The sequence below is a fragment of the Panthera onca genome, chromosome C1, assembly GCF_046562875.1.
Source record: "Panthera onca isolate mPanOnc1 chromosome C1, mPanOnc1 haplotype 2, whole genome shotgun sequence".
NCBI classification, from domain to species: domain Eukaryota; kingdom Metazoa; phylum Chordata; class Mammalia; order Carnivora; family Felidae; genus Panthera; species Panthera onca.
The window spans coordinates 204,231,247-204,246,791 of NC_138346.1; the positions used below are offsets into that span (position 1 = coordinate 204,231,247).

The 15,545-nt window shown below is 34.6% G+C and overlaps 1 protein-coding gene across 3 annotated transcripts in view; it reads left to right on the forward strand.

Moving 5' to 3' along the window:
* Positions 1 to 6,211, forward strand: part of HNRNPR (heterogeneous nuclear ribonucleoprotein R) — a 32,156-nt gene extending 25,945 nt beyond the window's left edge. For all 3 annotated transcript variants that reach the window (XM_060622107.3, XM_060622108.3, XM_060622109.3), the window contains 3 exons: positions 2,062 to 2,211; positions 4,665 to 4,786; positions 4,923 to 6,211. In XM_060622107.3, coding sequence (XP_060478090.1) covers positions 2,062 to 2,211; positions 4,665 to 4,786; positions 4,923 to 5,535 — 885 coding nt within the window. In that variant the 3' untranslated portion in view covers positions 5,536 to 6,211. The remainder of the gene's footprint in view (positions 1 to 2,061; positions 2,212 to 4,664; positions 4,787 to 4,922) is intronic.
* The last annotated feature ends 9,334 nt before the right edge of the window (positions 6,212 to 15,545 follow it).

The window sequence follows — 15,545 nt, forward strand, 5'->3', positions numbered from 1 at the left end:
AAAAGTAAACCAACGGAGGCCTGCATAACATAGAGATTGACCTCTGTGACAACACTGCAAAAATAAAGGGGGGGTGGAGGTGAAAGTGGACGATGTTAGGTTTTTTCACCTTGAATTAATACCTTTCCTCAGATAATTTTTATTCATATAGCCCTTTATCTAAGGTAACAACTTATTCAGTGAGTGTGTTAATTTTTTTCTTTGAATAGGTAATACAGTTCCTTAGTTCAAAAATCAAAATTATGAAGAAAGGTATAGTCGAAGAAGTCCCACTTCTACTTAATCCCGTCTATCATATTCCCTGTCCCTGATACACACCCAGTTTTAGTAGTCTCTGGTTTATTTTTTTAGAGGTTCTTTCCTGACTTTACGTGATGGTTACAGGTAACCTACTATATTCACTGATCTATATTTGCTTTATTCACTATCCTATTAGCTCTAAGGAAGTGTACCATTATTATGCATACCACTAAAAAGTTATTAAATGTTACCAATTTATGACATAGTGCTTGCGTGTCACATCGACTATAAGTTGGATACCTATTTCGGAGCTGTAAAAAAGGGAAAAAATGTCTTGCCAAAAGTGTGTCCTGTTAGTCTCTTCATATCCACTCTTAGAACTCTTCCTCATTTTTTATGGCTACATAATAGTTCCATTCTGTGGATTATACTGTGCTGTGTTCAACTAACTAGACATTGGGTTGTTTCTAATGTTTTATTATTACAATGCTGTAATGAATGAGCTTGTATCTTGTTAGTTGATACAAGTTCAGATATGTCTGTAGAATAGATTCTCAGAGATAAAATTGTGGGCCAAAGAGTAAATGCATCTGTAATTATTAAGATACTGCTATATTCCCCTGGTACTGTTTTACTCACGCACCAGCAAAATACAAGAGGCCCATTTTCCTCATCGTTGTTAAAATAGCGTATGATCTTATTTTGGATTTTGCCAGTCTGGTAAATGATAGATCTCAAAACCATTGTGATTGCTTCTCTTCCTATGCATGGGTTTAAGTTTTTAATATGTTGAGGGCCATTTGTGTTTCTTTATATGAACCATGTATTTGTGAATTTTGCATATCTTTTTGTTTCCATTGAGCTTTTTTTTTTTCCTTTTCCTGGAGCTCTGATACTAAAAAAGAAAGATGAACTCTAATATAAGTCATTTGTCTTTTGGCTCCACTTCTGGTATTTTTGCCATATGAAAGTCACTTATTTCTAGTAGTTGAATTTTATCACTCCTTTATATAATAGATTTTCAATCACAGAGCCTTCCTTAGAGCAATGTTTACATAAAGGAATTACCCTTATTTTCTTCTAATATTTTTCAGTCTCTCCCCATCCCCATCCCTGTCCACCCCTTTGGAAGTTTTTGATCTATTTGGGGTTTATCCTGGTATATATAGTGTGAGGTATAAATCCAACTTTTTTTTGTTAAGTTTTTATTTTTAAGTAACTTTACACCCAGCATGTGGCGTGAACTTACAATCCTGAGATCAGCAGTTGCATGTTCCACTGAGCCAGTCAGGCGCCCCCCCCCCCCCCCGCCCCAATTTTTATTTTTACCCAGATGAACACTACACTGTTCCAGTGATTTAAGAGTTATAATTTGTTATATGTGGTAGGGCTAGTCTCTAAATTTTGTTCTTTTGTTCTTTTTTTTTTCCCCCTATTTCTTGTTTATTTTTTCATATGAACTTTGGAATCTGCTCACTCAGTTCTAGGGGGGAAAGCCCCAAAACATACTGTTTTAGAGGGTGTTGAGGGACGATGTTAAATTTTTGAATCAACCTAGTAATTATGTGTTGGTTCCTTGAGGGTTCTGTTCACAGTGTTAGGGATTTTAATGGCAGGGCAAGAGAAGGACCCAATAATCTATATAAATTGGTAACTGACAATAATTTTCTTGGTAGTTTTCATACTTTCTGTGATGTACTTTTAATATTTAATGTTTTTGAAAAGGCAAGGTTGCCATGAGGATAGGAAGAAATACTTTTAGTGTAAGACTTCAGCTAAAATTAAGTAGCCAGTGCCAATTTTGTGTATTTGTTGTATTAGGTGAAAGTTTTATTTGTGAGAAACTTGGCTACTACAGTGACAGAAGAAATATTGGAAAAGTCATTTTCTGAATTTGGAAAACTCGAAAGAGTGAAGAAGTTGAAAGATTATGCATTTGTTCATTTTGAAGACAGAGGAGCAGCTGTTAAGGTAGACATTTTGAAATTTTGCATCTTGATATTCGAATTTTGTTGTTGAAACTTGCTAAGCCCATAAAATGACTTTAAAAACTGAAATAAAATTGGTTTTCAGCTTTTGCCGAGCTCTGGAACTATCTTTTAATTATCTGAAGTGGTAATAGTTTAACAGGTAAGACTTCATATTTCAAAGCCTGATTATTACTAACTGGGCTTGTGATTTCAGGCAAGTAGTTTTAATCTCTGTATTGTTTTTGTAAACCTAGGGTTTGATAGCGTGATGCCTTGGAAATATTACAAGGTGTATTAATTAGCTGTTGTAAATGGTAAAACAGGTAATGAATGTACTATAACTACTCTGGATTTATGAAGGAACCTGAGCCTTGTACATGACTTCACACACAGTACAGCATATTTAATTCAGCAGATGTGTTCTGAGAGAATGGTTAGTTCCTTTTTTTTTTTTTCCTTAATGTTTGTTTATTTTGAGAGAAAGAGACAGATTATAAGTGGGGGAGGAACAGAGAGAGAGACCCAGAATCCAAAGCAGGCTCCAGGCTCTAAGCTGTCAGCACAGAGCCCAGCACAGGGCTGGAATTCACAAACTGTGAGATCATCACCTGAGCTGAAGTCAGACGCTTAACTGACTGAACCACCCAGGCACCCCTTTAGTCTTGCCTTTCTTCAGTCATTTTAGAGTTCTAATAGTATTAACTGCTTTTGCTGGTTTCAGTAGTTGTTAGAGATATTTCTTGCATGTAATAGTTGATTTGATGATAGTAATGAAAATGGTGAAAAAAGTAGTTTCGTGTGGTGGCTATGACATCAAAGCTGAATACCCTGCTGTTTTTCTCTCCTAATGGATCAGTATCATTTTTAATGTGTAAAATTTCTAGTTTCTTGTTCCTCTTGCCTTTCCTAGTGGGGGAAAGAAGACAAAACACTAAAAAAGCTTTTTATGTATTTGGGGAAATACGTTCAAAATCCTCAGTGACTCATTCAGGCTTAGTTCTTTTCCTACATGTTCTGTTGGTGGAGTGGTGCCACCTCTAATTTGAGCAGTTTTTGTTTCCTGCCTAGGGTGTACTGCTTTAAAGTGTGCCTTATAGAATCTTTGACTCGTTAGAATTTATTAGTTTGCTGCTTTTTTTTTTATGTTTGTTTATTTTTGAGAGAGATCACGTGAACAGAGGAGGGGCAGAGAGAGGAGGGACAGAGGATCTGAAGCTGGTTCTGTGCTGACAGCAGAGAGACCGGTGCAGGGCTTGAACTCACAAATCGTGAGGTTGTGACCTGACCCGAGGTTGGATGCTCAACCAACTGAGCCACCCAGGCGCCCCTGTTGGTTTGCTTTTTGATGGAAACTAATTAATGAGATAGCACTGCTTATCAAATTCACAGTTTAGTACAGAATCTAATGCTTGGTTTCTGAAATTGCCAAAGTTATGAAACACGGATAACTGATAAATTTATACCTTCTAAACACTCATTTTCATTCAGTCCTTATTAAATAAATAGTTGTCTCTAATTAAAAATAATCATAAAAATTGATTGGGTGGTTTGCCACATTACAAAATTTATCAGCATCTGGAAGGCTTTTGTAGACTTGACTTAGTTGCTTTAGGTGAAGGAGCCAAAAGCTAATGTAAAGGGGAGAATTAGCTTGTAGAGGAGGACTGATTTAGTCTTTGTTCAGATACTTTTTATCACTGAATGCTCCTTATAGATAGAGCATTTTATTCTGTTCATCCAGAGAAGAAAAGGTTGTGTAAGAAAACAGAAAAGCTGTGGTGAGGAGGTGATACCTCGTTACTGAGTTACTTGAACTTTGATGTATGGCAGAGGCTGTTAGGTGGAACAGCGTAGGTAAAGGACAGAGCATAGAATACTTATGGTTACTGCTTCCCAGGTGAGTACTTGAGTATTCATTAGTCCACGCCTGTTCTGGCCTCTGTGCTCTTAACTGTTCAGGGGAAGTATGTTTTAGGTGAAGTGTTGTGGGGGAAACCTAGGCAATTTTTGGTCAGTATCTTGTTCCGTTTAATTGACAACCGCATTCAGTAACGTCATTTGTCTTTAATATCTTTAAGATTTTTATGGAAGAGTAGTTTCAGATTTACATGTTGAATGCCATGTTTTTTATTTAAAAATTTGAATCCTGAAAAGTTTGTGTTAATACTGGTGCTTTTCCCAGATGTGGATTTGCTTCTTTGGTATGGCTCAACTTGGAGGGGTTAGTTATTTAGAATTAAGGAGCAGTGATAGGCAGCCCTCGAAGCCCCTTTACCTTTTTAAATATAATAGTAATAGTAACCGACTGAGCCACCCACATTCTTTTGCCAGTTAAGATAGTTGTGAAATAAATTGCTTATTAATTATATTAAGTGGCACAGACATGTTTTTGTAATTATGTTTTAAAGTACTAGTTTACTTGCAACATAAACTTATTTTTGTAATTTTGTATAGGCCATGGATGAAATGAATGGCAAAGAAATAGAAGGGGAAGAAATTGAAATAGTCTTAGCCAAGCCACCAGACAAGAAAAGGAAAGAGCGCCAAGCTGCTAGACAGGCTTCCAGAAGCACTGCGTGAGTCTACATTTTAATAAATACATCTCTGAACAAGGAATAACTTGGTAATAGAGATCAAGTTAGTAAAAAATTTAGGATTGGTCTTGATGTAAGCTGATTTGTTTTTTCTTTTCTCCCTTCCTTCCATTGCTAGGTATGAAGATTATTACTATCACCCTCCTCCTCGTATGCCACCTCCAATTAGAGGTCGGGGTCGTGGTGGGGGGAGAGGTGGATATGGCTACCCTCCAGATTACTATGGCTATGAAGATTACTATGATGATTACTATGGTTATGATTATCACGACTATCGTGGAGGCTATGAAGATCCCTACTACGGCTATGATGATGGCTATGCAGTAAGAGGAAGAGGAGGAGGAAGGGGAGGGCGAGGTGCTCCGCCACCACCAAGGGGGCGGGGAGCACCACCTCCAAGAGGTAGAGCTGGCTATTCACAGAGGGGGGCACCTTTGGGACCACCAAGAGGCTCTAGGGGTGGCAGAGGGGGTCCTGCACAACAGCAGAGAGGCCGTGGTTCCCGTGGATCTCGGGGCAATCGTGGGGGCAATGTAGGAGGCAAGAGAAAGGCAGACGGGTACAACCAACCTGATTCCAAGCGCCGTCAGACCAACAACCAACAGAACTGGGGTTCCCAACCCATCGCTCAGCAGCCGCTTCAACAAGGTGGTGACTATTCTGGTAACTATGGTTACAATAATGACAACCAGGAATTTTATCAGGATACTTATGGGCAACAGTGGAAATAGACAAGTGAGGGCTTGAAAATGATATTGGCAAGATCCGATTGGCTCTAGATCTACATTCTTCAAAAAAAAAAAATTGGCTTAACTGTTTCATCTTTAAGTAGCAGTTTGCTGCCATTTGTATTGGGCTGAAGAAATCACTATTGTATATATACTCAAGTCTTTTTATTTTTTTCCTCTTTTCATAAATGCTCTTGGACATTATTGGGCTTGCAGAGTTCCCTTATTCTGGGGGTTACAATGCTTTTATCGTTTCAGGCTTCATTTTAGTTTCAAAAACAAGCTGAGCACACTGTTAAATCATGATTTTGCAGAACCTTTGGTTTTGAACAGTTTCATTTTTTTTTGGATTTGGGATAGATTACATAGGAGTATGGAGTATGCTGTAAATAAAAATACAAGCTAGTGCTTTGTCTTAGTAGTTTTAAGAAATTAAAGCAAACAAATTTAAGTTTTCTTGTATTGAAAATAACCTATGATTGTATGTTTTGCATTCCTAGAAGTAGGTTAACTGTGTTTTTAAATTGTTATAACTTCACACCTTTTTGAAATCTGCCCTACAAAATTTGTTTGGCTTAAACGTCAAAGCCGTGACAATTTGTTCTTTGATGTGATTGTATTTCCAATTTCTTGTTCATGTAAGATTTCAATAAAACTAAAAAATCTATTCAAAACATTACCTATTTCAAATTCAATTGTGTCCTAAAACATTATTTTATTCGTAATCCTTGCGAGGAATATTGTTTTCAAATTATAACTGCCTATGTGAGTGATCAAATTCATGCAAAATTTCTTGTCTATTCCAATATGTACCGTGGCTATCAGACTGAGAATTAGTCTAAATTCTAGTATTTATTCCAAATAGCACTTTATTGGTTGGTGTTCTCTCATAGTCTCTTCTAATTTTGAAATTTTATCCTTTATTTTTATAAAAACAGGTTCAAAGGCTTTTGAACATTCTTGCAGGCATTGGATAATTTGCGTTAAATAAAAATGGGGCTGGGGAAGCAGACTGCAATTTATTTTGACCCACATTCTTTCTATAAAGGATAATTTGTTGCCTGAAGAACTTACTTGCTGGATAAGTGAATGTATAACAGGAAAAAATGTTAGTACTGTGGCGTCAATTGCACTGCGGACTAAACATCAATTTTAGCGTACGTGATTGTGACTATCACTTCAGTTACTGGTTTAGGAATATAATTTCCAATTGTAAATTTGCTTTGAGAAGCACTCATGCCTTTTAAGAGAGGCTTAAAAATACCCACTTCTGACTTTCTGTTAATACCTCTTACTTTTATTTTATTTTTTTTACTACCCTACTGGCTAAAGTTTTTATTGGCCGAGTTATAACACCTATTTCCCTGTTTCCTTTAGAAATTCTGAATTATTGCAATGGCAGTTTTACTTGAGAATAAGAGGAACAAAAGAATCCCACCTTGACAGTGCAGAAAAGTCTGGATCACTTTCAAATTACCATAAAATTTTCCCTTATGTTTTATTCTTAGGTGGGTCTAAAATGTCGTTAAATTATAAAAATAAGCCATTAGGGAATAATTAATTAAAATGGACACACCTTTATTATGTGTTTTGTTCCTGTTTGGTGTCTTTTATGACAGCAGTAGTAAATTTCAAAATCATAAGCCACTTAATATGAATGTGCTTAGATCATATTTTGGGTTTCATGGCTTCTCTTTTGACTTCAAATAAGAGAATACTTACTGATGAAAGTCTATGTCTCATTTCTCTTTAAAAGTACACATTATATAATTCAGTAAGTTAATAGGCCTTAATAATATTCCTTTTGTTTTCGGAAACTCATAAAGGAATTATATAGTCTGTTATATTTTCAAATTAACATGGGTATCTGTTTGGTAAAGCTTAGATCTAGGTGTTTTTCTTATGCCCATGTATGCAAGTAAAGACACCAAATATTCTTTAAATGCTGCTTTTAAACTTTGAAAATACAATGTGTAGTTGTAACAATAAGCCTAAATTAGACTTAAATATAATTCTGAATTTTCTTGGAAAGAAGAAAGCATTTACAAGTAAAACTTGAATTGTTTGTATTTTTTAAAAATTTGATGTTACCAGCTACAAAGTCACTATGAAGAAAATTAGGAATGGGAAAAACAGTGATTCTGAAACAGATTAATTTATTTTGCTTCCCCTACCCATCCTAAAATATAAACCCTAGCAAAAACATAAGACTAAATAAAATTTGGGTCCCATGTCAAAATCCTTTCCTTTAATTGCAAATAATATTTTACTCTCATCTATTAAAATATGCCTGAGTTGTCCCTCTAATATTGCTTTATAGGGTTTTTGTAGCTATTTTATTCAATAGAAAAACACAACTTTTTGAGCATTAAATCTCATTTTAGAGCTTTTTCCCTTGTTGATGTCTTGTAAACTATTGCTGTAGCAGCATTCAGAGAAAATAGATTAAGAGCTTAACTTTTCACAGAAATAAATCTAACCATCTAATCTATAAACCTCAAATACGTCCATTGAGGAGGTCTTTGTTTTAGATTTTCATTAGGTGTTTTATTTTAATGAATTTTTTTGATGAGTTCTGGGAAATTTCATTTCCTGCTCTTGTGCCATCTTTTTTGTTCCCCAACCTAATTCATTTGCTTTTACTTATGAGCCTGCTGCAGTAATGTGTGTTGGGAAATCTATTTATTTCATATTGAGGCCAACCTCTTCATAGGTACCCTCCTGAGACTGACATAAATATACCCCTTCCCCATAATGGAATGCTAATTTTTATTTGATCACTCATTTATAGCAGTTGCTTAAATGTATGTATTTATATGATGGTGTTTTAATTTTTTAAAAGCAAAAAAGTTCTAATAAGTTGCCAGATTTCTAATAAATCCAAGTTTATTTGATCAATTGATATGGAAATTGAGTTACTATGGTTCTGTAGTTTTTTAAGCGAAAGTTCAGCATAATTGTTTTTCAGTTTTCTTAGTTACTGGGGTTATTCTGCATAAGAAAGCCCAATGCTTTCTGCTAGTAGACAATTTTTCTCTCATTTGACTTTGAAATCTGACTTAGGAGGTGAACCCTCTTTTTAAAAAGAACAGCATGCATCAAAATAAATTCTGTTTTAAATTCCAAAAGAGAAGAGACCTAAAATTCCATTCCTAGCATAAAGCCACATAATATTCTTGAAACTCATTACATCATTTGCCTCCTGCCCATTTGGATAATCATACCTATGTTTTATTAATTGTGTATTATTTGTAAAAACCAAAACCCTTCCAGTAAATACTTGCTATAAGGCTATTATTTGTCAATTATAAAGACTTTTACATATGGTAAAATTTGCAGTTTTGATTTTCCAAAGAGGATTTTGTTACATTGAGCTATCCAGTATTCTTAAAGAAAACCAACTGAAGTATGTGGAAGAAATTTTAATGTTAGTTTTGTCCCTTACCGTGTGGCATTTCTTAAGTGAGCAGCTAAGAAAAAGCCTTATAGAAAGAGTGCACTGGATTTATAAGTGTGTTTATGTTTCTCTAAGAATGGGAGCTTCTGTTAACTTAGTTCTGAGTAAGCCTGGGGATTGGGTGACTGACTAGAGAATTCAGAATGACAAATCCACTAACCAAGCATGTTTACTTTTGCACTAGAAGTTTGTGATTAGTTTTGATTTTTGAAATGCAAACACCAAGCCTTAAAAGTACTGCATATTTAATGTATTAGTCAGTAATTAATATTTATATTTAATTTGAAGTGTAGTTACTGTTAATCTTTCTAGAATAGTTTTTTTTTCTTTTTAAATGTATATACATACGTATTTTTTATTTAGAGGTTACCAGAAGCTCTGGGTTTTTTGTTTTGTTTTTGTTTTTTAACCATTTTCAGATGTTATCCAGAAATCTGCAAGTGTACTTTTCCTGTTTTAACTCCTTCCTTTTATCACCTGACTATCAGGGAAGCGAGGTTGAGGCTGCCCTGACCTGACATGTCATGATGTCGACTTGCTAGGTGGGGTTCGCTGGGGACGATAACCAGTGGAATTGTTGGTAAGAAATTTTTTTTTCCTATTTTTTTTTTTATCAGTAGTGGGGCATTAAGTGTGGGAGGATGCCCATATTTTATAAGTGGGCATTTATGTTGGCCTTGTAGACAAATAAGACATAATATTAAATAATTTTGTTCTTAATAGGAACATATAATAAGTACTTCATACTTTGTATTGTCAAATTATAGTTTAGCAGGAAAGGCCTGCAAGTATGAAGTAATGAAATACTCAGGGTATATTTTAAGTGATCGAAATAGACACCTTACAAGATAGACTCTAAAGTCTCTTAGACAATAAATTTGCTTTTATTTTACTGTGATTTCAATCCCTCTAATATCTTTATTATGTTTGCATTCTTATTGGGTAACTTAACACATAGTTCATCTTAAGAGATGTTTATTGCACGCCAATTTTAGTAAAAGTAGGAAGGTGTTGATAGAATGGAGGGTTTAATAAGCATTAGGAGAAATTATTTTTAAATCTTCCAGAAAATTTTAACATTGTAAAATGAAACTTAAAAGTTCTAGCAGTTTCATAAACGGCAGAGGGCTTGTTTTAAAGATACATTTGATATAATGACTGTGGGTCAAGAGGAAATTACATAGCTAAAATACTAGGACCTTGAACAGAGTGAAACCACAGATCTGTCAACAACTGTGTTTTGTCTGAAACCCAGGACAGCTGCTGGGACTAGTAGACACTGGTAGAATTTAGGAGTCAGTTTTTAGATGATTACTTAAGATTAAAATCTCTCATAATGGAGGATTCCATGATAGTAAAGTATAAATTAAGGGAATTACCTTTAATAACTAAGCATTTCTGATCATAATCCATAAAAAATAATTGTAATATGTCTGATTAAAAGTAATTATTCATGCCTGAAGAACCTCCCTGATATTCTTATGCCTTCTTTCTCAGTTGAGTGTATCAGTCTAGGAGGAATCTCTTAGATGTATGTTAAACGTTCTAGTGTCCTGAAATCTTGTCTGTAAGCTTGCTGTAGATTACCTGTAAATCGCTACAATGAAATTGTACTTTAAAAATTGCAGTAATTGCATTATTTTGTTGAGGTACTTGTTTCTCTTTTGACATATTATATGTGTGTATCAGTGATAGAAAAGATAGAGATTGCACTAATAATGGTGCTCTTTGGAAAACTTGTTATAGTAAGTAGTAGGAACACTCAAGTAATTCTGAGGGGTTCATCTAAGTTAAGGAAAACGCAGTACAAACTCTAGTTAGCTTTTATATACTAACAATAAAACACATTTCGTGGGGTCAGAAAAGTAGGTATTACGGGGGAAGACTTAAATTCCTCAAATATAAACAAGGGCTTTCATTTTATGTAGTAACTTTGTTAGGATCCTGTGAACATTACTTTTCTTGATTTCTCATCTATGATGGTTGGACAAAAGGGACTTTTCTAGCTTGTTCAGTAACATAGGTAGAATTGTACTTTAATGAATCCAATTAAGATGTTTAGTACTCTGTTATAAGGCTATTTATATAATTGAGCTGAAAGCTCCTGCAGACGTTACATTGCTATATGCACACAGTAATATGAGAATATCAAAATAGGACCATTTGCAAGACCACTTAATCAGTTTAATAAAAATCGTGCTTTTGGTACAGTGTTCAGGTACCATAACTGTATTGGAATATTTGTACAATGTTAAATATTCTTAATAAAATCTAACATGTTCAAAATGTTGTGTTGGTGATTTTGGGTGGGGCGTGCTGATTTCAATTGTGGAAAACAGATTCAGTATTTCTATAATTGAGACTTTTGTGGTCAAATGGAGTTCCTGTCTTCAGATTCAGTGCTAGATATTGGGCACCTTTTGAAGGAAGGTAGTGAAGGAGTGGGAAGAAGTAAAAATAAAAGGGCCGAAATTGAGGGGGTTATTAAAGTGTCAGGAAGTAGCTTTACTGGGGGGGTTAGACCTGGGTCTACAGGTGTAAGATGGGAATGTTGGCTTTGGCATAACAGGCTGCCACTAACTTTTTCTGATACAATTATGGCATTTGGAAATGATACCAGAAAACATACAGAGGTGGACAAAAGTAAACACTTACGCAGTGTTTTCAGTAGGCATTTTATTCCCCTGGTGTTCTTGACCCCTTGACATAACATGTCAGCAGGTGAAGAAGTGGTGAGGGAATATTTCAGGAAGGCTGTGTTGGAGGGTTTAGATGCATCATTGGGAAATGTCTCCAATATACAAGAAGTACCATATCAAGAGCTAATTCTTAAACTTTACGAGGATTTCTGTTTTAATACTGATCCCATTCTGTTGAGGAGAGCCCTAATACAGTACTTATTCTCATGAGTTCTTTCTACCAAAAGAGGTAGAAATTTTGCAACTCAGATGGAAATTTACTTGAAATAATGTGCTCATTTTTCTGCAGATACGTACCAGTAACAGCAAAAAAAGATCTAGGAGGAAAGTGATAGAGACCTAATGATCTATAAACAAATTGAGTGAGAAACCCTTCACAGGGAGTATTCTGCCTTGTTTCTTTGAAATGAAGACTGTTAAATAAATGTGAGCTAATAGAGGGGGAAAAAAAGTGATTGCCCTCTTGTTTTAATATAAGAAGAGTAGACAAAATACTTCCTCTAGGTCAGTATTTTCCAGAAAGATTTTATTGTTTCATTGTTTTTGTTTTCCTTTTGTCCAAAATCAACAGATCATTCACTGAGACAGGAAAGAATGTTCTAACAGAAAAAAATATTTAAACTTGGGCCGCTTTGAATGTTGACAGAGTTGGGGTTAGGATCGGCAGCTTACTGATTTATGGTGTGTTTTTTTCCAAAAATAAGAGACCTTGCTTTTGACAATGGATTTAGGCTTAGGCTCTTGGTATCTTTTGGCTCTACCTAAAGCCCTGAATTTATTTAGTTTATGTTTTAGAAATAATTAGATTTTATTAGATATATTCAGTGGAGTGTATTATATTCACGTAGGGGACTATTTTCTGCCTATAGCTATGAAAAACACATTTCTATTGACTTACACTTGAAATTTGTGACTGAACTCACAATCATGTATAGGCATTTCCTCAAAAACTAAGAAGCAAAAGTAGTGTTTTATTCAACTATTTACCTAAAATTCCCAAAGGGTGATTTTTAGGTCCGCCTAGCCATTTATTAGGAGGGCAGGAGCTTAAAATTAGTTACAAAATCGTACAGCTCAAGTCATGCCTTTAAAATAACAGGTTTGATCACTTTAAAATTATTTTCTACAAGGATAAAGGTGAGGACCTGTATTGTCAAGGATAGTGACATTGGGGCGAGGGGGGGGCGGCGGGAAGGAGTTCAGCTTCAATTTTCAGTAAAAGGGAACATATTTCCTTAAATATGAAAATACTGCATTATCAAAGATTTCATATACTGTATCAAGCACTGTTGAATAGAATTTGGAGACAAAAACATGCCTATACTTTCAATACTTGAGTCAGGAATCCTTTAAATCTGCACGTATCAGTTGTCTGGGTTTGTATGTAAGTAGATCAAACAGCAGTGAATATTGTTTAAAAAGCCATTACTGTTTTTGTCAGCTAAATGGTTATTTTGAAATATTTGTGTTTTATATTGATCGAAATATTATCAAAAATTGTTTTTGTTAAGCCTATTGATTATAAAGGGCTTTATATATTTTGCTGAATTGGTGTGGTCAGAGCAACTTGGGTATATTTCTGGCAAGTTATGATATAACTAAATATTTTTGGTTAGATGTTTAACCAAACATGTTTAACATTGGCTGGTCATATTGAAACTTTCCATGCTTCCTGTTAAGCAGAACCTTACCAGGTTAATCATATTTAAGTATAACCTACATAGAGTTGGTGTGGAAAAATCTGATCTGTCTAAATACAACCAACAATTGATATTTTTATTAAAACTTCTTTTAAAGTAATGAGTATGTTAGTTGTAACATCGTTTCTATTTAACTTTTCAAAATATGAAAAAAGATAAATGAGATCATTTGTTGCATTTGTCAAAATAATATTGAAAAAGCTTGTGATTATTTTAATTTTCAAGTTAAAAACTGTTTAGGTCCCAATTCCTCATTCAACAGTATTTCTCAAACTTCAGTGTGAGTGGAAATCCCTGGGGATTTTTTTTTTTTTTTAAATACATATCATAATTCAATGGATTTGCAACGGGGTAGGAATTTGCATTTCTAACATGCTTCTAGGTGATGCCAGTGTCCCTGACTACACTTTGAGTAATAGATTATCTCACACCCCTCTGGGGATTCAGAGTAGACCTTAGTAGAAAAGATACCAGCAATAGATACTTGCAGTGGTTTGCAGGATCTGGTTGGTCTAGTTGGAAATTTAAAACTTTGGGAAAGGCCACCACATATATTAATAGTGTTCAAGATCCAGAGGAAAGTTTAGGAGCATAGTTTGCAAGAAAATGAAATGAGTTTAGAAAAACAGGCTTTAATAAAGTTTTAAACAATTAATGGAAAATTACAATAGGAAAGAGCAAAAAAGATCAGGTCGCTAAGGACATGTCATGGCCTGTTTGTTTAGGAATTAGATCAGGAAGTGTGTTACAAGAGTCATGGAAGATAAAATAACTTCTGAAAGCTCAGAAAGGGAAAGCTGATAGGTTACTAAAAAATACCTGTGTGTTTTTATTTTTCTTGAGATTTCAGAACGTTGAAAGAAAAAACATGGTTAATATTCACTAATTAGATCAAAGTAAATCTAGAGTGGGCAGTGAAAAGCTAAAGCAGATTAAGGAAAATCCTTAAAGGTGACTTTAAAATCAATTTATATGGATTAAGATCAACAGATGGGAAATGCTCGTGAAGAATAGAAATGGCAGGTATGTCTGTTTTTATATAAAAAAGAGAGGCTAGAAGGTAGGTAGTCCCTGATAAATTTGGCAGAATAATTGGCTTTTTGACTCTCAAACTTTATTTTATTTTATTTTGAAAAATAAAAATACAGATGAAGTACAGAAAATAAATACTCTGCTGTTTCTTTTCCTTAGCCAAGCTTTTTTCTTCTTATGGTGGGTTAGTCATACTATGGTGTGAGTACTGTATACCAGGCACTGTGCTAAGGAATTGCTTGACATTGTATATTACGTAACCAACAACCCTTTAAGGTAGGTGGTATTGTCCCCACTTTACATATGAGCAACTCAGCAATTGAGATTAAGGAATTTATTATATATAGCTAGTGGTTCACCTGTCTATGAAGTGGCAAAACCAGGATTAAAACCCTTTTCTGCCAGACTCCCAAGTGTACGTTCTTAACTACTAGGTTGGAAATAGGCCAAATAATGTGAGGTCAGAATTAAATGTTGAATTTTATGTTTACTTTAAAGTTTATATTTTTATGAACAATTTTACGTTTAGTTTAAGGCTCTTTTAAAAAGTTATGCCTCAAATAAAGCCAGCCTAATTTGAATTTAAAACCGTTTTGTCCTAGCTTAACGTGGATGCTTAAAATGTGTTTTTATGTCTGTGTTATGTTGATAGTTGTCATTTGTTTTGTTTTTCATCTGTCATTCATCTATAAAAATTTAGGCCAAAGTATCATTGCATTTTGTTCTCTGAGAAAGCCATTTTTTTCACCTAGTCAAAATTATACCTGATTTAGAAAGAGGTGCCACTTTCCAAATTATTTGAAAATTTTAAATTTCACTTCAACGTATTTTATTCACAGAATCCAAATTTATTTTCCTTTTTGAGTTCTGTCTATACCAGTATTTTGGCATTTTTAAAGTATTGGTATATTGGAATGGCTTATTCCCATCATCTAATATTTGTTTTCAGCCCTTTCTGCATTTTTCAAGGACTTGGTGGAAGAGTCTGTTAAACAGCTTCATTTATCTGACCTGAGTGTGTGCATGTGTGTGTGTGTGTACGTGTACATACGCAAGAACACAAAAAAAACCACACATAAATGTAGTCAGTATGCTCAGCCCTAAAATTGGTGGTGTGGAGAACCT